The 21,269-nt window shown below is 47.9% G+C and overlaps 1 protein-coding gene across 2 annotated transcripts in view; it reads left to right on the forward strand.

Annotated features, from left to right (window-relative positions):
* CLIP2 (CAP-Gly domain containing linker protein 2) overlaps nt 1-20,412 on the forward strand; it is an 80,784-nt gene extending 60,372 nt beyond the window's left edge. Inside the window, exons 9-17 of one of the 2 annotated variants that reach the window (XM_075168996.1) lie at nt 3,166-3,270; nt 4,861-5,805; nt 8,417-8,474; nt 10,214-10,297; nt 10,703-10,859; nt 11,357-11,516; nt 12,108-12,293; nt 15,730-15,792; nt 16,426-20,412. In XM_075168996.1, coding sequence (XP_075025097.1) covers nt 3,166-3,270; nt 4,861-5,805; nt 8,417-8,474; nt 10,214-10,297; nt 10,703-10,859; nt 11,357-11,516; nt 12,108-12,293; nt 15,730-15,792; nt 16,426-16,437 — 1,770 coding nt within the window. In that variant the 3' untranslated portion in view covers nt 16,438-20,412. The remainder of the gene's footprint in view (nt 1-3,165; nt 3,271-4,860; nt 5,806-8,416; nt 8,475-10,213; nt 10,298-10,702; nt 10,860-11,356; nt 11,517-12,107; nt 12,294-15,729; nt 15,793-16,425) is intronic. The other variant, XM_075168997.1, reaches the window with a different exon arrangement.
* The last annotated feature ends 857 nt before the right edge of the window (nt 20,413-21,269 follow it).

Genomic DNA, 21,269 nt, shown 5'->3' on the forward strand with positions numbered 1-21,269 from the left:
TGCTTTGCAATGGGGATGTGGCCAAGCTTCTTGCAGGCTGCCAGGGTCCTGTCCCCACTTCCATGTTTGTCTGTACAGAAGAACAAATAACTTCTTAGGGAAGAGCCATGGAGCAGCTTGGTTTCCTGCGATCCAGAGAACTGGGATGTTCCCCCGTGGGTCCAACACCGGTGACAGCACAGGCACTGTCGGAGGACTTTGGTCAGTTTTTACATTCTGTCCTGTCTAATTTGGATGCTCAGACTGAATGACTGACGCACTGGAGTTATTTCTCACCTCCCTCCTTTGTTGTGGAGGCAGTTAGGATTTCCAGAAGCAAGTAATTCACTTAAAGAAAAAAATCTGTCATTGGAGATCAGGGGGATAAGTGCTCCTTCATGTTGCAGTATGTTTCATGGAAAATGGTTGTTCGTGATATTCTTTAAAATCACAACGAAGTCAACCAGTGGCTGCTGGCACAGCCCTTCGCATCCCTAGCTAGAGCTCAACGAACCACCCAAATACCAAAAGCAAAACACAGTGACAGTTGTCTCCCCTCCTCTGGTCTTGTAGTCCTCTTACACCAACAGCCCTCTTCTGAGTACTCAGAGGAGAATGTTTATCTTGCCCTTACCATCATGTCTGTTACTGGCTGTTAAGAAAAGATTATCTCCTCTGTGGTCCCTGGATCTAGGGTTTCTGCTGAAGGCTAGGCTAAATCCCATGGTATTTCTCATAATATGTAGTTTTGGAACAAAGCTGGGACTCTCGGGTGTGGAGCGTGGCAGGCAGCATCCCTAGAAGCTCTTTGAGTAAAGAAATCAATGTGTCTGAAGCCTGGAGATACGGGTCCAGTTTTTGGACCTCTGATAAAGCAGGAGGAGCTGCGGATTTAGCCTTGAAATGTAGTTGTGAATTCAACCCATTTTTGATCCTGGTTGGCAATGCTGATGCTATAGTGCTTTGGAAGGTGAAAAGCAATTGCAGGAAAACAAAACCTTTCAAGAAGGGCTTTTCATGGTGGAAAACTGTGTTGTTATAGGAAATATTAACCTCTTCAAGGAACTATCTCGTGCTCATCTCCTGGAACCTACCTCATACCTTGAACACCGGTGGGAAGTCAGTTTGTAATTTGTGAATAGTAATTTAAGGCTAATAGCAAGAAGGAAGTCTAAAATTCAGCTCTGAACTTCCTTAAAGTGCAGGAAAACTTTGGATTTGAGGCTCTGAGTCATACTGGCTAGGCAAACCAATTTGCTTAAAATAAGAAATAACACAGGACTTGATGGGAATCTTAAGTGAAGGTATATTTAAGGACTGTAAAACAGTTGATCTAACTTTCTTCCCTGATTATTTTTCTCCTCTATTTTCATGTGTTTTTCCAGACTTGGAAAATAGCAGGATTGGTAGATACTGAGCAAGCTTGACTGGGAACTTGAGCGTCAACCTCAGGAGTGTTGAGAGAGTTTCTGTGGGAGATTCAGAGATTAGTTTTGTGATAGGTCAGCATCTTCAGGTAGCCAATATCTGACGTGCTGCCACCAGTTAAGGTAATTTCAAAAGTTTGTGTTGCTGAAGTTTCACTTGGGGATTTTGAGCTAGTGTAAATTGAGGAAAATTAGTGTCAATGGAGTAATTATCCCTGTAAATAAAATCAAGCCTGGAGCTCCATCTTGAGATGTGGATCTTTGAGCTTTGCAGAGAGTGGGAGGAGCCACTCACTACAAAATTAAATTTCTTTATTTTTCTTATTAGGATACATTCAGCCAACTTTTGCACTTCAGTGATGATATTTGGGTGTTTCGATAATGTTTGGGTCTTTGAGACCACATCTTTTTTTTTTTCTTCCCTCAGGGGTCAAACAGACCACAGAAAATATGGAGTAGTCTGAATATATCTGGCAGTTGAGATCTTGACCACCTATGAATACATATAATGATACCTTTCAAGCCATAAGAGAAAACATGGATTTTTACAAACTTCAGTTTCCATCATTTGTACACAACTAACCAAAACTTGCTTTATAGTAGGAAAGGGCAGATAATCCAATGGTTCCAATAGAAAGAGGGGGAAGCAAATAATTATATGGAAAATGAAGGGAAGAAAATGGGGGTAAAAAAAAATAGTTCTGATCAGGTTTGTTTGGTTTTTGGTAGGTCCAGTTTAATTCAAAGGCAAATGTTGGTTTTGAAAGCTAAAAAAATGTGAAGGCCAGAGTCTGCATGCATTTTCCCATGTCTCCTCTCCTCTTTTATTTATGGGAAATTTTACATGATATTACAGTGGTCGTTGTAAAGCCCTGAGGTTTGCCACCAAGTGCAGCTGTATGGTACTTCGGCTTTAAAAGTGAAGGGCACCAAAGCAATGCCCTGAGTCAATGCTCCTGGATTTGGCAGGTTACATAAACTTCTTGTGCTTAGTTTACTCATCTGTTTAAAAAAAAAAAAAAAAAAAACAAAAAAGCAAAAACAAACAAACAAAAATAGTTGTTTTGCGTACAAGGCTGTTAGGGTCTTCGTGTGCAAAAATCACTCTGAAATTCATAGCAGCCCTATTCAAACCTAAAGCACTGATTTATAGAGCAGTTTGGTATCTAAATTTCTTTGCTTTGCTTTCAGTGCAGATATTTCTGGTTTTAGCAACGTGCTGCGTACAGTATGACCTGCTTTTTCTTCCCCACCTAGTGCAGGGTTCAAGCTGTCTCCGGAGCAAAAAGAGGATGGGAACTTCCAACTCTTTTCAGTCTACCTGGTGATTCTTCTTGAGGAGAGATGCGGAGAATCATTGCAAGGTCTTTGCATTCGCTTATGTAGTGCAAGGGTCTTGTACTGGTGGTCTGCAGCGGTGGGAGCTTTGCTTTTTAGGAAGTGTCTTCCGTATAGTCTTGATGCAGGAAAACACTGAAGCGCCTTTCTAATGCAGAGGGATGTTTTCCCATCACAGATTCCATTTTCTTGCAAATAGCCACTACGAGTACCATGTAAAATCCCGTAGTGACCATTTTCTGTTTGGTTGGGTTTTTCCTGCTTGTTTGGGTCTTTATTCTCCTCCTGTTGTGAACTGCCTTTCCTTGTCTTGTACACTGAAGATGATGTTGCAGCCTTCTCTTTCCCTCTCTTTCTCTCTCTCTCCCCCTTCCCCTTTTCCCATCTCCACTGTTCTTCTTTTTTCCCTATGTGTGACCAGACTCAGACGCAGTTGGAGCATGCCCGAATACGGGAGCTCGAGCAGAGCCTGCTGTTTGAGAAGGCACAGGCTGAAAAACTCCTCAGAGAATTAGAGGACACCAGGGTAATCGACCCCCACTTGCCCTGCCTGCAGAACAGCGTGCTTGCCCCCTGCGTTGATGCTCATGACGCCTTGCTTTGGGTTTCTTTGTTTTTTGGTTTGTGGGGTTGATTGGTTTTGGCTTGAATTTAGGCTTCCCTGATTTTTTTTATTTGTTTTTTTCTTTGCTCTCTCTCCTGGAAATGGTAGTACGATATAATGCTAGCTTTGCTTCTTGTGTGGGGACTTGTTTCTCAGATTGAGTTTGCTTCTCTGCCCCATGCCACCATTTGACACATGAGCTCTTCACAATTCATCTTTCAATTAACGTGCCCAAATAATACCTGCACCCTGCACAAATCATTCTGCCTCGAGGCTCCCTCAGGCTGTAATAGAAAATAACATTGCAATCGGCATTCCCTTTGTCCTCCCTCCAGCTGTGGGAGCTGCCATCTGAAATGGAAGATACTGGTGAGTGCAGGTGGACCAGCTCTGATCCTTGGCCATTCCTGCAACAGGACAGGCTGCCCAGATGAACAACGCACCCGATCCTAAAAGCAGCCAGATACGGAAAAGGCTTTTCCATGCTGGTGTGGTGTGGGAAGCAGCAAACTTGCCTACAGTGAGCTTGCTCCTCACCAATGGATTTGTTAGAGCTGTAGAAAACACAAACATGGGGTTCTCCAAAAGGGCTAAATGGTGTGAATGCCCCTGTGCCCATCTAAAATAAAAAATACCCAGCCTCCTGGGCTGACGGTTAGTGGGGAAAATGGCAATTGAAATGAAATGGAGTTGACCACTTGTGTTTTGGCACTGGAAGATCCGCTTGGTTTCCTTGTTTCTTCTGCCTTTTTCTAATACTTCATCTAGTCAAATCTCTTCTTCTCCTTCCATAGCTGCAGCCCCCTGAACTCCCTGTGACCAGCAGGTAGTTCAGCCCTGTTAGGTTACATTCAGACCGTAAGACACTGATCCATAGCCCTTATGCTCAGTGTTAACCATGGCCAGATTTATTGTCTTGCATCCTCTAGCCTTCTACGTTATTTTTACTTTGCTAATAAACTCTAACAAGTACTCATGTGTAAAAAATCCCTTTTCCTTTTTACACCAGGGTAAACAAATTACGATGCAGAAGAGAGGTCTGTAGGCTGAGGATTGCTGAGCAATAAAGGAAACATGATATGCTTAATGCTGGTTTCAATGCTTGTGATATTCCTGCATGTGCAGTCACATTTCCTCTGTGCATCATCTGGCAAGATGCCTAGTCTGGAAATATAATGCCCTTTCAGGACATTATTTTTCATAAACCGCTGTTGCTCTCTAGCGAATTTCAAGGGTTGTTTCAAAGATGTGTGTTTCTCTGTGGGAAAACGAGAGGCTGATATTAGAAAAAACAAATTGCAATTGGCACAACGACATAACTGTTAGTTATTGGTGATAGTTACCCTGGTGCAAAACTGTACTCGAAGTGGAGGGTGCTGGGTATTCTTTTCCTGTTTATTTGAAGTTTGACTAATGTACTTTGGATTTACTTCCACTGGAGCACGCTTACTAAAAGGAAGGATGCAGCGATGAGAGGTGGGGACTGACTTTGTCTTCTCTGTCATGTTGCAGTTAACCACGGTAGCGGAGAAGTCCAGAATCCTGCAGCTGGAGGAGGAGCTGAGCCTCAGGCGCAGCGAGGTGGATGAGCTTCGGCAGTGCCTCAGGAGCTCTCACCAAGCAGAGACCCCTGAGCATAACCTTGGCTTGCAGTCAGAGGCTCTTCGTCTACGAGATCAATTGCTGTCTGCCAACAAGGAGCATCAGAAGGAGAGCAGCCAGCTAAAGGAGAAGTACGAGAAGACATTAAAGAAGTACCAGCAGGAGATGGAGAAGCTGAAAGCTGTCAATGAGAAGTATTCACAGGAAATCGTTGACCTAAAGCATAAAGTTCAGCAAGCCACTAATGAGAACATGGGGCTCATGGACAACTGGAAGTCCAAGTTGGACACGTTAGCTTCTGACCACCAGAAGTCTCTGGAGGACCTCAAAGCCACATTGAACACAGGCCCCGACACCCAGCACAAGGAGATTGTGGAACTGAAGGCGGTGGTGGAGAGTATAAAGATGGAGCACCAGCTTGAGTTGGAGAACCTGAAAGCAAAGCATGACATTGAGACAGCTGTTCATATAAAGGAGAAAGAGAGCCTCAAACTGAAGTTGCAGGAGGCTGTGGATGAAGTGGAAAAAAGCAACAGCAACTGGAAAATGCAACTGGAAACCAAAAGCAATCAGCACCTTCTTGAGCTCCAAGATGTGAAGGACAAGTGTCGAGATGCTGAGCTGAGGGTGCATGAACTGGAGAAACTTCACGGTGAATATAAAGATCAGACACAAGCAATAGCTTTCTTGAAAGAGCAGATTTCTTTGGCTGAGAAGAAGATGTTGGACTATGAAACATTGCAGAAAACAGAAGCCCAGAGCAAACAGGAGATCCACAGATTGCAGGAAAAAGTTCTTGTCTTAGAGAACAAGCTGCAGTCCATGGAGGCCCTGCATCCTTCTCAGCATGCAAACGTATGACTTCTGGGTCATTCTGCTTGTTTGTTATCACTGTTAGTAACCCTTCCTAGGAGTAGCTCTCAGCTGCTGCCCTGTGCGATTTTCTGAGGCTTCTATGCCTCAAAGCATCTGGGTGTTTTTACCTTCCATTGATAGTGCTTTTTCTGCACTGCATCTCCATGCTGAAGGTGTCTTCCCATTCTTGAAAGCCAGTACAGTGGCACAATTAGACGAAATAAGAGTCAAAGAGAAGCAAGTGGGCCCCATCTGGGCTTGAAGGCACGTGAGTGCTGTGGCAGCAGAATAGGACTATCGTAGTTTGTCAGGGGTGGGCTCTCATCCTGAGCAAGCAGTGTCCTTAGTTGAAAAAGCATCATTTCTACAATAGCTGTTGTCCTCCAAGGAGCTGCAGCAGCCTTAGCGTATTACTGAGCAAGGCCCTTTAGGGGTAGGTGGAGGACAGGGTGGAAGAAGAGTCATTGCCCATGCTGAGAGAGAGCACGTAGCTTGCTCAGCACGTGGAGCATGGTTTGAGAGCCTCGGTGAGGGGGCTGAGCCGATGGGATTGGGTGGGAGGAGCGAGCCAGCAATGCGGCAGAGGCAGCGGGGAGGCTTTGCAGCATGTACAAGAGGCACGGGGAAATGCTGCCTTTAAGGATTGTAGCGGAAGAGCTGCTAGCAAGGGTCAGGATGGCACCAGGCTGGGGAAATAAAATGCCTGATTGAATAGGAGTCCTGAGCCTCCCAGGGAAGGCTAGAATAAGAGCAGTAATAATATGAAAAAGTCAATTTTCTGTGGTCTTTGTGTCTTTTTAAGTCATCCTCATTTTTTTGACTGTTTGCCACAGGATGCCATCCTGCCTTTGCGGCACGGCACAGGGACACGTGGCTGGCTTTGCACTAGAGTGAGGAGAGGATATTGCTACTCGTGGCTCTAGGCTGCTTGTGTTTGGATTTTGCATGAGAAATGAGCAAAAAACCAGCTTACAACTCGTCCCTGTGGGGATGCAGAAAATGGAAATAAGCCATGAAATGTGCATGTTTTAAGAATACTTACTTGAAATCTGTTGCTGGCGATGTAGTCGCTGTTCCAGACTGAGGTGCCAATGAAGTGAATACAATGCCTATGTTTAATTTGCCAACGTGAACAGCCCCACTGACATCAGTTGCACCTCTGGGCAGCAAAGTCAAGCCCATGAATTACTGCTGGCCAGGTCAGAGCTTCATGCCACGCATGCTGAACTGGACAGGAGAGGCAAAAGCCCAGGGAGGAATCTACAGCATTAATGGTGTTCCAAGGGTTGCTCAACATGTTTCATCTAGTAAAGACAGTCGTGAGCAATAAGTACAGCCAGGGCCCTGGGAAAAGTGGGTTGTTACTACAACATGTCACATATTACAGCCAATATTCAAACAGGAATGAATGTAAAAGAAGAAGCTGGAGGCTTGTTCCAGAGCCCTTTAAATAAATGAGAGGGCTCTGGGGGATATTGATATTGGATTAGAACCAGGGAGTCTTGAAATAATTATTTTAACTATGTGTCGATTAAAATCAGGAAAATGTGGGAAGAAACGCATGGGTGAAAGCCTTTGAGTATCACAGGACAAATTCTATTTTTAAATGTCTTAGCTAATTTAATGTGACTGCAGTATTAACTATCCAAATATGTAAAACAAACAAATGTGTCTTGTGACCATCTTTCCTAGACCTTCAAGTGAGAACCACAACTGCGCTTCCAAGGAGCAGTTAAATAGTTTTTCCGTACCAGAAGTACATCAGGCAGCGTATTCCCCCTTTGGGTGTGCTCCTGCTTCTGTTCAAGACGTATCCTGCAGCCCACTCAGGCTCTTGGGCTCTGATCTCGGGGCTTTCAGCGGCGGTGGCCACAGCAACTGCTTGAGCCGGGGCATGTGCTGAGGTCCCACCAAAGGCTGCTGGACGTGAAGAGGCTTGAAGGGCTGAATTGTGGCCTCTGCAATGGAAAGCTTGGCCGTGAGCTCTGCGGTCTCTGGCTTTTCATTGCAGTATAGACAAAAGAGGATGGCAGAATCCTCTATGTGGACCAGCATTTGCTTTTTATTATTTTTATTAATATATTCATCCTCCAATAATTATTATTTTATCAACGTTTTCTTACTGTTTTTATAACTTTGGGCACAGTTAGATTCTTCAGAAGTTGAGGAACTTGTTGTCTGATAGGTCTCAAGCTGAATGCTAAAGAGCATTTGCACCTGAATATTCGCTGTGATTAACCACAGGAGACTGGTCCAAAGAATGGCAGCTCTTCCATCGCTCTGCACAAACTCTGGGTGTGTGAAAGCTGGAACCAGAGCTTACAGGGAAAGCCTGATCTCTTTTCCCTGCTGGGTGAATCTCGCTGTTGGGCTCAGCTGCCTGTTGTGTGTGGGCACGCTCTGATGGTACTGGTTAACCTTCAGTAGTACCCAACTACTGGTAGAAGTGACTCCTCAAAAGCCTGTGTTTCCCTCTCAGGAAGGATGTAAAACATCGTAACTTGGGTACCGGATGCACTTCTGCTTTGGATGGGGCTTTGTGGTTGTTAACTTTCCTTTGAACCTTTGGGTAAAGGGCTGTTTTACATCTCATATTTTACATTTATTTCAGATGATTGAAACTAATGATATTTCAGAAGAAAAGATAAAGATGAAGCAGGCTATGGAAGGTATGAAATTTTACTGTTTTTTCTTGGAACACCCTGTTCTTGTGACTCATTTGCCTTCCTTTCCTCTAACTTTCTGCCCTTGCCGGGACGGCTGTGTGGAAGGGGCTTGGGAAGCCGGTTCATCTCTCAGATTTTGCTGGATGGCATTTGTTGTCTGTCTGGTTTTTTTTTTTTCCTCTAATCTGGCTGAGCGTATGCAGGGGTGGATATTTTTATTTGTGTTACACACTCACCATGCAGATGGTGCAGGTTGGAGACAGATCTGGGGAAATGGGCACGCTTCCATCCCATCACTGATTTTTTACAGCAGGTAAAATCCAGCCATTAAATGTAATTTGTTCATAGGAGAGGACTGCTAATGGTAGATATTAATGTGACTGGCTTAAGATAATGGGGGTTGCTTTTCTTTATTAAGCTTACTATAAGTCAAATCCATCCTTTTAACGAAATGCCGAATTTATGCACTCAGAAAATTTGTATAAAGTAGCTTTGAAACTGAATTGCACTCAGCCTCCCTCACAAAGAGGTAAGCTGTAACCCCTTGTCTGAGCAACAGCAGACCTGGCGAGATTAGAGCTGGGTGGCCCAGACGGTCTGTGTTGGGAGCGATGTCCTACCGCATTGCTGAGCATGACATACGCGTCTGGGTGTCTGCGAAGGATTCAGGGCTCTTCCAAGACATGTAAGGTGCTTCCAGATCACATCGTCCTTTGCTCATTCCCAGGAGACTCATATTACTTCATTCTTCCTTAGGGTGGTTGTTTTTTAGCAGAAAACATTATCAGTGTAGATCACAAAGGTGATCTCTAAAGAACTAACTTCCCACTTCTCTTTTCAAATGGCATTTGGCTTAGGGTGGCATAGCTTTTTCTCAGTTATTCACCTCTAAGGACTCTGTTCTCTGCAAAGCCCTTGTTAAAGTCCTGCTGAGGATGCGGCAATCTAAATGGAAGTTACTGGGGACTTTTGCAGGCTTAAACTTCACTTAATAGAGACTTTGTTTAGTTTGAGTGTCCCTCCAGCTGTTTGTGGATTCAGGTAGAGGTGTTTTGTCCTATTTCCATCTGCCCTCAGTGCTAGCTGGGCATTGTCAGTCGACCTCATCGCTGTCTTTGCAGGTACAGGATTACATATACGCTATACCAAATTGTATGCTGATTGACAGGTAATTCCTGCCTAGTGAGAGCAGAACATAACTAGGTGCAGCAGCCACTGCTCTTAAAATGGCCACTCAGTCCATGTGCGTGTTGTTTCCACACTGAATAAGCCATATATAGGATGTACTAAAAACAGCCAGTTCAGACTTGAGCCACAAAAGCATCATACTTCAAATCTATGGCTCTGTTTGAGTGTGGAAATGCATCAGTTCCAGAAAACATGTCTTTTAAAACTGTCTGTCCCTTCCAGTGTAGGAGGGAACACAAAGAAATGTGCTGAAAGTTCCTTTCTGTGTTTTTTATGAATGTTTTATTCCCTTTTTTTTCCCCCCTCCTTGTTGTTGCTTTCTTAAACCTGTCCGATATGGTTTCCCAGCTGTGTATCCTGCCTCCCTAATACCTGGGTGGTGGTGAGATGCAGTGAGAAACACCCGTTGTCTTCTCCTGCTGCTCCTCTGCCGATGGAGGGTACCACCACCACGCGCCTGTCGCACCCCGACCCACGCACTCGATACCTTCCTGATATGCACAAAGCATTTTCCAAGCTTCTAATATTTGCCTTGTCTTTTCGTTCTCCCACAGACCTCCAAGACAAGCTGAGTAAAAGAGACAAAGAGGTGTCATCGCTGGTGTCCCAGACTGAAACTCTAAGGGCCCAAGTAAGTGGTAAGTTTCCCTAATCCAGTGCTGGTGGGAACTAGGGGTTTCCCTGCTCGTCCTGGTGCTGAAAGGGGCAGGTATAAAACATGACTCTGCCTGTTAGTGGATATTGTTGGTAAAAATGTGTTCGGTAGTTCTGGTTTCTCCTCAGGAGGTGAATACAAGCCCTGCAGAAGATATTTGTATCCTGTGAGAAAGGAGTTTTGGGCTCATTAAATGTCAAAAGCTGAAAGAGGCAGAAATAAATAGAGCTGGGCATGCTGTTTCCAAGATCTCCCCTTAAACAGGGCTAGATCCAGAGCTAATCAGACCTGTGCTGTTAGGTGTGGGAATTGGGAAAAGGCAAAAAGCAGGAATGTAAGTAAAGGACTAAGTGACCTTTCTTCCCCCTGTATCCTCTGCTTCTCGCAGCTTTGGAAAATAAATGCAAAACGGCAGAAAAGAAGGCCGATTCGGTGTTAAAAGAAAAGAAGAGGCTGGAAGGTGAACTGGAAGCCTTGACCAAGAAAACACACGATGCTTCAGGGCAACTGGTCCTGATTAGCCAGGAGCTACTCAAGAAGGAAAGGTCAGTCTGCAGGTCTGAAGGACGGAGCTGGAGACGGGGGCTGTGTTCGTGTTTATTCAGGGTGCTGTAATTTACCACCAAAAGAAATCTAAAGGTTGAATTATTGAAGTCCAGCCCCCAGCTTTCCTGTTCTTTAGAGGGAATTTGGTTAAAATTAGGGGCTATGAATCATCAAAGGGACTGCCCTTTCACTGCTGGCCAGGAGCTGCAAGAGAGCTCAGTGCCCATGTAGGTGCTGAATGAAGTCATCTCCAGGCCAGCTAAGGTGGCTGCTGCCCTGCTCTGAAACACGGAGCCCTGCGCAGGTCCCGGTCTCTCTACAGCTGGTGCAGCGGGGAGGACAGGAGATCTGAAGCCCCCAAAGTGGTGGGAGTTGGGTCAGGTTTGTTCACTGGCCATTCTTTGGATGTGTAACAAAGGTGGGAGGGAGTGTGGCAGGATTCCAGTAGCGTGTGGGCTCTGGAAATGTCTTCACCTTTTCGTGCTGCTTCTTCCAGGAGCCTGAACGAGCTGAGAGCCTTGTTACTGGAGGCGAACCGGCACTCGCCTGGGCCAGAGCGGGACCTGAGCCGGGAGGTGCACAAAGCCGAGTGGCGGCTGAAGGAACAGAAGCTCAAAGACGACATCAAGGGGCTGCGAGAGAAACTAGTAGTACTGGTGAGGGCACCAAAACCCCTCCTGGCCTTGACCTGGGGGCTGGAGGGCTCCGTGCGGCTCGTGGGGGTTCTAGCCCTTCACCCTCCAAGTCTTTGTGCTTTCTTTTGTGCTACTGAGCATCTGATGGGAACTTCCTTGACAGTGCCTGTGAGCTGTGGCCTGGCTTAGCAGCACCTCATTAAGCAGCAAAAATGTCCATCTGTCCTTCTCCAGTGTTTTCCTGTTCCCACTGGTTTTAGATCCATGCCTAAATAGGGCTAAAATTTGTGGGAGAAACTGAAGGTCGGTCAGCTACCCCACATCGTTTTATACATTCTCTGATCTAGGAATAAGCAATGTCCTCTAATTCCTGTGTACTTCAGTGTCCTCCGGTGGTTGAAATGTGAATAATTTATTTGAACTCTGCTGGGAACAAATCGGAGCTGCTGCTCGTTGCATTTGATACGATTGTCTTCAGAGCTGTGCTCTGACCCCATCTACTGTTGAAATCAAAACACGGTTATGTGAGTTACTGTGGATTTCTACTTTGCTTAGTTTCTGTAGTCATTGGTTTTAATCTAACATGCTCCTATTTTCCCTTTGCTGTATAAGGACAAGGAAAAATCTGTAACGGATCAGAGGCGATACTCCCTAATCGACCCCTCGTCAGAGTCGGAAGTGATCCGGCTGCAGCACCGGCTCGTCAGCACGGAGGATGTGCTGCGCAATGCGCTGGAGCAGGGGCACCAGATGGAGAAGCTCATGGAAGCGATGAGGCTCTCCTCCGAGAAAACACAGGTAGAACATCGGCAGTCATTTCCCAGGTCGCTCAGCCCTCAGCAGTCGTTTCTCCTGAGCAACCTCCTGGGATCTTGGCCTGTGCTGTGGGGGTGATGCAGTCAGCTGGGTCCCTTTCCCTCTGCTGGAAACAGCCTGGCGGGACTTTGTTCTGTCAGATGTTGCTTAAAACAAAAGACAAGCCTTGCTAATTGGTAATTATGGATCCTTTTGTGCTCTGCAAGAATGATTGCTAAATGTGGTGTTTTGGGGAAGGTTGCAGCATCGATAACTGTTCTTTATGTGTACAATGATGTGTCCCTTGCGGTACAGGCACTTTATAATGTGAAAGTTGAGGGTTTCCGCCATCGCTATTCTTTGGGAGGTTTATTTCCTTGCAGTCCGTAAGCAGAAGCTTTGGAGGTGATTGGGAAAATGTTTTCCATTTCTCTAACCAGTTCCTGGAGGCATCTCTGTATCTGATCTGGGTTTGCTGATGGACCATGAATGTTCCCATTCCAGTTGCTATCTTCACTTCCTAACTTCCTCTGATCTCCCCTTGTTTCTTCTGACAAAAGCAAAACTGCTTCTTGTTTGTATTGCAACCTTCTTTGTGCAACTGAAGGCTGCAAATAACTTGACTCTCCACGTTTGGCTTTTTCCGTCTTGTACCTGTGGTGTCTAAGCCCTGACTGATTCCTCCTGTGAAGCGACCTGCCCTTGTGCCAAGCTTTGTCCTTCATGTCCTTTTTTACTCTTCTAGCTGTATTTTCTCTTGTGTCTGCAACCAGGTCATGGCTTTCGGAGCCCAGATGCGCCAGTGCTCCACTTGTACTTGCTCATTTAAATCCTTAGCTGAAAAATGTCTTTCTCTTGTAGTAATGAGCTACAATTCACATTCAAGCAGATACCTTAGGGTAGTACAGAACAAGCACTAGGCACAGAGAATGGGCAGAGAGCTTGTTTTCCCTGATGTAGGTGCAGATATGTTGTGGTAGGTAATCTGGGGGTATCAAGTCTTCTCCTCCTCCCATGACACTTTCTTCTGCACAGTTTGCAGGTACATCAAATATCTGTTTGCATTGCAGTAGTACTTGCAGGGAGGCAGTCAGGAGGAGGGTGAACGTAAAAACTGCAGCCCTGAAATCTCTGCTGGCTCAGCTGAGCATCTGTGCGTTGCAGACAGTCTCTTTATATCCCGCAGCGCAGCGGCAGCAGCCGTCTGCCAGCACCAGACAGGACAGCTGTAGTCGTGATGACAAGTTTGTGGCAGTCCAAGTCGTACTATAATCCTGTCAGTACCTCCAGAGTGACTTTAGCTTCTGCTGTAATTGCTATGTGTCAAATGAAAATGCATCATGACAACCTCATCTGCTGTAAGCTACGGGAGGGGTGGGGAAAGTTATTCTCTGTTTGCTTTAATGCTAAGTCCCTTGAGAACAGGAAATCTTCCCTTTCGCATTCCTGTCTCCAGAGGTGGTGCGGGTGGTAATTATTTCTTCCCCAACTGTAGAAAATAACTGATCTCACATCAAGTGGGTTGGAATGGACCTTATGATGTCAGCTAATCTATCCCTGGTATTACTTTGATACTTTCATGCTTAAGAAATCTTAGAGATACAAGTTAGTATTATGCCTTCAACTACAAACCGTGGTACGAAGAGACAGACGGAGGATTATTGCGGGAAGCTAGGCTTCAAACTTCTATTGATGTCAGATTTTTAACGTGCCTGGTTACAAGGAAGTCTGGATCAAAGCTCCCTAGTTTTAGTATGATATCTGTTCATCCTTCCCTTTATGAAGGGGAGTTGTTAACCAGGGGCTTTCAGGCTGAGCCTGAGGATGTTGTTTGGCCTAAAGAGATCCCGGTGCAATAGTCAGGGAATTGATGGTTCTTCCCCAGAAGCCACGTTTCTGCTGTAACCCATTCCGCACTACCTTCTGACCCCCCGTCTCCCCTCTGACAGCAGCAGCTGTTGCCCAGGGATCTGCCTTGGCATCGCTCTGCCTTTGTCTGCAAAGCCTTCACTTTGCAGCAGGCTCGAGAAGGAAATCTCTAATTACCACAAGCTGCTGCTGCTCTCCCTTCGCAGGCTTAGTCAGCCACCGCGCTCTGCAGTCCTTGATGTGCGTGGCCGGCCTTGCCGATAGACGAGGAGGTGCAGGAGCTGGGGGCGCATAATGGCACTGTGTCTTCGTCTCGTTGTCGAGTAATTGCTGCCTTGCTGTTTCCGTGCCTGCAGCTGCAAGGTATTCGTCCTGCAATAGAGGAGGAGGATCTTTGCCTTCTCCATGTCTTGGGAGACCCTGATCTTGCAGCTTTGGAGGAAATGACAAGGATTTGGCACTCGGGCCTTTTCTTGGAGAATTTGCAGTGATTGCTCTGGGAGCTTTTTTATTTAATTTCAAGTGGATTACAGCACTCTATGTTCATTATCGTGACCATGTACTGAGACCAAATTTCAAACCTAATTCCTGATATCTGATGTCTGCTTAGTGCACAGATCGGCTGTGCTGCAGGTAGGATACATTGCCTTGTATGAGGCCTGAATCGCCTGCGGTCGTGGGTGCAGACCCAAAGCTGAGTCACTGCAGTGGCACTATTCTGGCCATCCATCCAGGTAGGATTCACTGCCTGGCAAACCGTTCAGGCTCTCAAAGCAGAGCTCGGTTTGAATCTCTGCCTGTTTTTCCTGCCCAAACTAAACCTCTGTCCCATAGGGTTGATTATGCACCTCATGGTCACAGTGAGAATGGAAGCTGGGTAGCTGGGACTCCTCTCATGATGGGTTTTAAACCTGGCAGTCTTGTCTCCCCATAATGTCTGGTTTTGCTGCCATCAGCAATTCACCAACAACTGTGAATCTGATTACCAAGACCCAAGCAACTGACACCTGGCACGCTGTGACTTCAGGCTGCAGCTTTCTTCTCTTGTTTGTGCCGGTTGTACTGTCATTTTGAAGCTGAAGGGCTCCATATTATCCCTCCTAAAGAAACATTATAAATGTTTAAAAGTTCTTGTGCTTTCTAAAGATAGAACAGCCTGTCCTGGCTGCCAGACTTGTCCCCGGAGACGGGAAATGGGGAATGGCAAATCTCCTTTTCACTGCTGGGATGTTCAGTGTGCCGTCTTCTGCAGCTAACGCTGCCCTTGGCTGAGGGTTTGTTTATCAAGATTTAAGAGTCAGAAGTGGAGAGCGGGTCTGTGTCCGTAAGGAACTCCGGGGATGTTTTGTAGCTGGGAAGGATGCGATCTGGCATGTGGGGATTGGGCCAGGGTGCAGAGGGCTGAAAGCGGGCTGGGATTTTTGCCTTCTCCTTTCCTTGTGCGGAGTGGGCACTGCGTGCTGGGCTGCTAAGGAAGGAGATGGCAGTCTTGCCAGACCTCGGCGCTTGTAGGCAAAACCACTAGGCTGTGTGTCCCTCTTCAGTAAGTATTGTCCGTTCTCCATTGCAGACTGTTGGAAATTCTGGGTCTGCTAACGGGATTCACCAGCAGGATAAACCCCACAAACAAGAGGTAAGTTAAAAGCAGGATACTGTTTAAAACAGTGACTGCTCCGTGTGGTTTCTTGCCTGCTGTGCTGGGGACAGCTCTTGGATGGAGACAGTTCTGCCAGCAAAGCTTGACTGTGTCATTCCCACAGCAAAAGCAAGGGGCTTTGCACATCTCCAGTTCCCAAGCGTGGTGGGAACTTCATTAAAAACCACTCGAAGCCATCAGGAAGGTGCTAGTGAGATGCACACTGAGGTGCAATGGGTGCTTGCTCTGGGAGAAGCAGTAGGAAGGGAGCTTCCCCTCCGTCTCCTGGGTCAGTGCCCGTACGACTCTTCTCCTGGCAGCCCCAGCTAGAACCTGCTCAGTGTCAGATCTCTGCCATCCCCTTTGCATGGGTGGCATTTGTGGGACATGCTGTCCTGGTGTCCCCTGGTTTTCATGATGTAGGGCAAGATCTGTAGGCTCAGACTTTGTTTCCTCACAGGCAGGATGGTCAGCCTGAGGAAGAGGCGATGTGACTTACTGGGCAGAGCAGCGGGTAGGACGTGGCAGGCCTGGTGGCATCCCACTCCTCCAAACGCCTCGGTTTCCTATTCTGTAAAAAGACCTCTGTGCTTGCCCTCATTTTGCCTAACAAGATCTCTTTTCTTCCAGGAGAAGCTCTGATAGAGAAGAGGTGAAGAGGATCATTTCACACCAGTATCAGCTCCTGTGCAGTGTCAGGAAAAACGATACCCCATCTGGCTTTAGCACCTCCAAAAGACTAGACACAGTATTTTCACTTTAAAGCAGGACAATGTTTATAATATACTAACTGATGTAATCAGGACAATCCTGGAGTCCAGTTTTCCAAGACAGCCCTTGTTCCAGGAGGGAGCAGAAAGATCTCTCTGGGTTTGGTTTCTTACCTGTATTGGTTTTAACTGTGGAATTTGTATTTGCTTGAGCTGCCCTTGCCCCACCAGCTGACGTGGTCTGGATGACAACTGCCCCGAACGATGGCTGAAGCGTCAGCGAGTCCCAGTAACCCCACAGGAGCCGCAAAGGGATTTGCTGGCGGTGTTCAACCCCAAAGCGCGTGCCCCGAGGCTGCAGGCTCCCCACGTCCCTTCCCTTCCACCTGCCCCGGTGTCTTGAAGACCTGCACGAGCGAGTGGAACCTGCTGGGCTGACTCTTCACGCTGGCAGGCGTAGGCTGGGGAAGACGGGGCGTGGGGACGCGTTTCCCTCCTCGCTTTGTAGGAGACGTCGCTGTTCTAGAGCACGGAGGCTGCACTTAGTATTGTATCGTAGCATGTCGTGGGAAATAATGCGATTTCAGAGGGGTATTTATTTCGTTTCTCGCTCGCCGCTGTTTGGGGAAGGAGCTGCGGTGGCTCTGAGCTTGGGGACAGGCACAGCTGGCTCAGGTGTGGGTGGCCTTTCTTCCTGCAGAGAGATGGCTGAGCAGGCCTGCCGGTGCCCGGTCCCCCTCACGCCTGTGTGTTTTATTGGGTCTTTTTTGAGCACAGGACTCCACAGATGGCTGGATCCCAGCATCGCCGGCCTGAGAGCTCCATGCTGGCTGCAGTCGGTGTGGGACAGATGCCTTGAGGAGATGGTTCCCTCCTTGTCTGTTTAATTTAACAACGAATTGGGGATTGCCTGGCCATTCTCCAGGGCTCTCCTTGTATGATGCCCATCCCCTACTACCAGGAATGCAGGATGCTAAGGTGCTGCTGTGTGCATTCATGCATGGCTGCCTGTATTTGATGGGAACAGCAATCCTCTGTGCATGACCCGAGTACGAGCGTTTGAAGCAGAAGGAATCCAAGACTGGAGCCCACACAGCTCTTGTGTCCGTACACAGCAGTGCAGGCCCGGGCAAGGGTCTTGTTCCTTCTTCTGAAGGCTTTACTCTTCTCTTTAAGTTTGCACCACAGCTCCCAAGGGACGTTAGGGTGGAGGAAGGGGACAATATGCTCTTAAAGGTGTGAAAGAGTCCAGTTCAGATTCACTGTTCAGTACCACAGGGAAGAGTCACAGCAATATTTTACCAGGCTTCCCCTAGTTCGTGCCCGACTCCTCCAGTCTTCAGAAGCTCTTGTGTTGTGATGGGGCACCTGTGAAAGAGGACAAGACAGAAGAGACCACTGAGAGAGGAGATCTGAGCCAGACCACAGGCAGATGAACATCACGGCATGTCAGCTTCATTGCTTTTTGCCCTGATTTTCTATAAAAATGTGTTACTTTTTCTTAGTGGGTTGCCAGACTCCTACTTCCTTGAAGGATGGGCAGCCAGAAGCAACCTGGGAAAGACTTGGGCTTCATGGCTCCAGTTCTGCCATGAGGAGGACCTTGCCGAGTCTGGGCTACGATACAACACTGGACCCTGCTCACTTGATGCAGGATTGGTGATTTCGCCCCATTCAAAGGGAGGATGAGAGAGGAAGGTGACTTCAGGGGAGTAAAGCAGGTCAGAAAACACAGCTTAAATCTGGCACGTGGCAGGGAGAGGCAGAGCTTGGGATCCAGTTGGCAAGTGGGGATCCCATCCTGCCTTGTAGAAGTGTTTCGTCAGCTCCTGGTAATCACCAGGAAGATTGCCGCATTTCTGCCTAGCTCTGGGACTTTCCCAAGGCATCATAGGGGTGGTCTTCAAAATCCTCCTGGTCGGTGTATTCATCTCCTAACCATTTTAGGAAAATCCCAGAGGGAGTGCTCGTTATTACAGCCTGCATCAGTGAATACCTCGCTGGGAGCTGCTGTTTTTAGGAATTTAAAGCTGGCGTTTCCCAAAGTGCTCCTGTTGGCTGGATGGTCTCTGAAGTCACTGCTGCAGCTCCCGCTGGCTTGAGCGGAGCTAACACGGAGTGCTTCTTGCAGTGCCGCCTGCCTCCGAGCCCAGCGCTCCCCAGGCACCTGCAGGTGGGAGAGTCCATTCTGGTTTGTAGCTTATTTGCCCTGATCGGTCTTCTAGTGACTTGTGACCCAGCTGCTTTCATCCACAGAGGAAGGGCACCTGCATTTTCCACCTCTCTTGATGAACCTCTGGCTCTGCACGGGGCGGGATCCCCCAGGAATGGTTATGGGGACCATGTATTTGGCTCTGTTAAACAGCTCCAAAGTTGTCAGGGTGGCAGTGGTTCAGGCTGGACCATCCCCTTGAGTGGCTCAGACCTGTGGCTCTTCCCGGTCAGCTTGAGTGGGAATGCAGAACAGCAGCAGATGGGTCTGAGCAGGTTTAAAGTTGGTGCTGATGGTCTTCTCTGGCTGTAAATAGCTGCGCTGGTCCTTAAGGATCAGCCTGGAGCTGACGGCACTTCTTGGCTTTCTGTGGAGGTTGTGTGGTCTGCGTGTTGCAGGGCTGTACCGGAACAGGCAGCGGGGTGAAGCCAGGTCCCCTGTGTCCCCACCACCCTTGGGGTGCAGGTCCGTGGGAGCTGCTCCCCAGACAGGACCGACGACAGTGTCAAGAGGGCATCTTATCACAGGCGTCATCTGGGTATCAGCTCCGGGAGGGGGTTTGGACAGCAGCCGTGTCTTCCCTCTCCAAAACTGGCATAGGCTTCCCGAGGGCACCTGCCCCTGGCTGCCCCTCTGAGGTTGTAAGGGACCAAACTAGGGACAAACTTGGAAAGGACAAGGAGGAAATTCCCCAGCCCCTCTATTTATTTGTAAGTTTAATTGCTATTTTTGCCTATGTGGTGGTGTATAAAGTACTTCACAATATTTGGTCTTACTGGCTTGGTTCTTTGGGAGAGATTTTCAAGGGCATTGGAGCAGTGATGCACCCATCTCCTGGTGTCGGTCAGGGACTGGTTCCTGTTTGTGCCTTCACTCCCTCTTTGGCTTCAGCCTTGCTCTTATCTTGATCCCCGAGAGCTGGTACGGGGGGCTGCGTTCTCCCCAGCCCCTCTCCTGGCTCGTGCGTGCCACGCTGGTTTTTGGTCTGGAGCCGGGTCCGGAGCATGTCTCGGAGCACCGCTGCAGGGTGGGGAGCAGGAGGTAGCCACGCACATGCTCAGCATCCTGCTGAAGCCCTCAGCACCAGGGGAAGGACCAGCACCCTGGTTGGGAGACCATCCCTCGCGTTACCCCAACGGTTAGTGATGCTTTTCTGCTGAAGGCTGAGACGTTGCCTGGCGAAAAAAGTCTTTGATAATGGAGACTGTTCCATGTTTAGTGGTTTCTTCTCTAACCCTCTAGACCAAAGGGAAAATAATCTGTCTTGGTTGGTGATTTCAGCTTTATCCCTCCTACAGCTTCCAGAGAGCTGGAGCAAGGGGCAGCACCGTTCCGGTGCCGTACTGAACGCCGGGTGCCAAGTTGCCAGCCAAGGCTTTACAGCTCTTGCCTACCCCCAGCCACCAGCGGTTCCTCTGGCTTGCAGTAGAGATGCATGAGGGTTTCATTAAAACACAACGATGCAAATGACACTTAACAAAAATTCCAGTACTCCGTTGTTCGGCAGCTTTAGCAGCTCAACACTATCTTGTAGGGAGTTATTAATACACTAAGATCCTATAGGCCTCATGTAAGTTACCAGAATAAAGATGATGCTAGATGTATAAATGGATGATAACCTTTTACCCGTACAGTATGTATTACAATTTTGTAGCTTAGTCATTTTTTGGCTATCAGATTTTGTTAGTATGATATAAAAAAAAAAAAAAGACAAAAAAAAGGTTTGACTGCTAATGTCTATTTTGTTATTTGATTCATTTTATTTCTTCTTCTTCTGTACAAAAGCTGTACAAATCTCAGTCTGTGTAACTACTACAGATATGTATTCATGTACCACCCACCCCTGTCCTGGCTTGCTAGTGTGGTGAGCTCGTTACTAAACAATAAAATCTGTGGCTGAAGTCGGGCACCCCGGGGCTGCTGGGGGTGTGTTAAGGGTGTTTTGCAGCGCACGAGCCGTGCTGAGATGGAAATGGCTGGGGGGGAAGGGGGGCCTTCCCTTTGCAGCTCACATGCGGGGCTTTGACAAGTCCCTCTTGCCCTGAGCCTAAGCGGGGACCTGGAACCATCGGCGTTCGGGCTCTGCCGAGAGCAGGGTTTGCAAACAGCCGAGGGGCTGCAGACCTGGGGATGAGACGCCCCGGGAGCCGGCACGCGGCGTTTGCTCTTCTGCAGCCTGTGCTGGAGGTGAGGGCAACCGGCTCCCTCCCTGGGTGACTCCCGGCCTGCTGCTGTCTGGTATCTCCTGAGCCGCGGGGTGATGCTGCTATTTATTAACCCATGATTATTTTCCCTCTCCCTCCAGTCCCAGTGCATCCACAACACCCCGAGGCGAGGAGTGGCAGAGTGTGCCGTGCTAGACCCCCCCCTCACCTCCAGACTGGCACCCACTCGTTTGAGCGGTGCCACCTTGATTTTGCAGGGGCAGAGACGGCGGTTGGGTCATCCTCCTCCCTTCCAGCTCACTCACTGCAGACCTTTAGAGCACGGGGGAACGGAGATTGCTGTGGAGCGGTCCCGGGGGGGAGCTGCGGTTGCTGCCGGGGTCGGTG

The sequence above is a fragment of the Calonectris borealis genome, chromosome 19 (genome assembly GCF_964195595.1).
Source record: "Calonectris borealis chromosome 19, bCalBor7.hap1.2, whole genome shotgun sequence".
In the NCBI taxonomy this organism is placed as follows: Eukaryota; Metazoa; Chordata; class Aves; order Procellariiformes; family Procellariidae; genus Calonectris; species Calonectris borealis.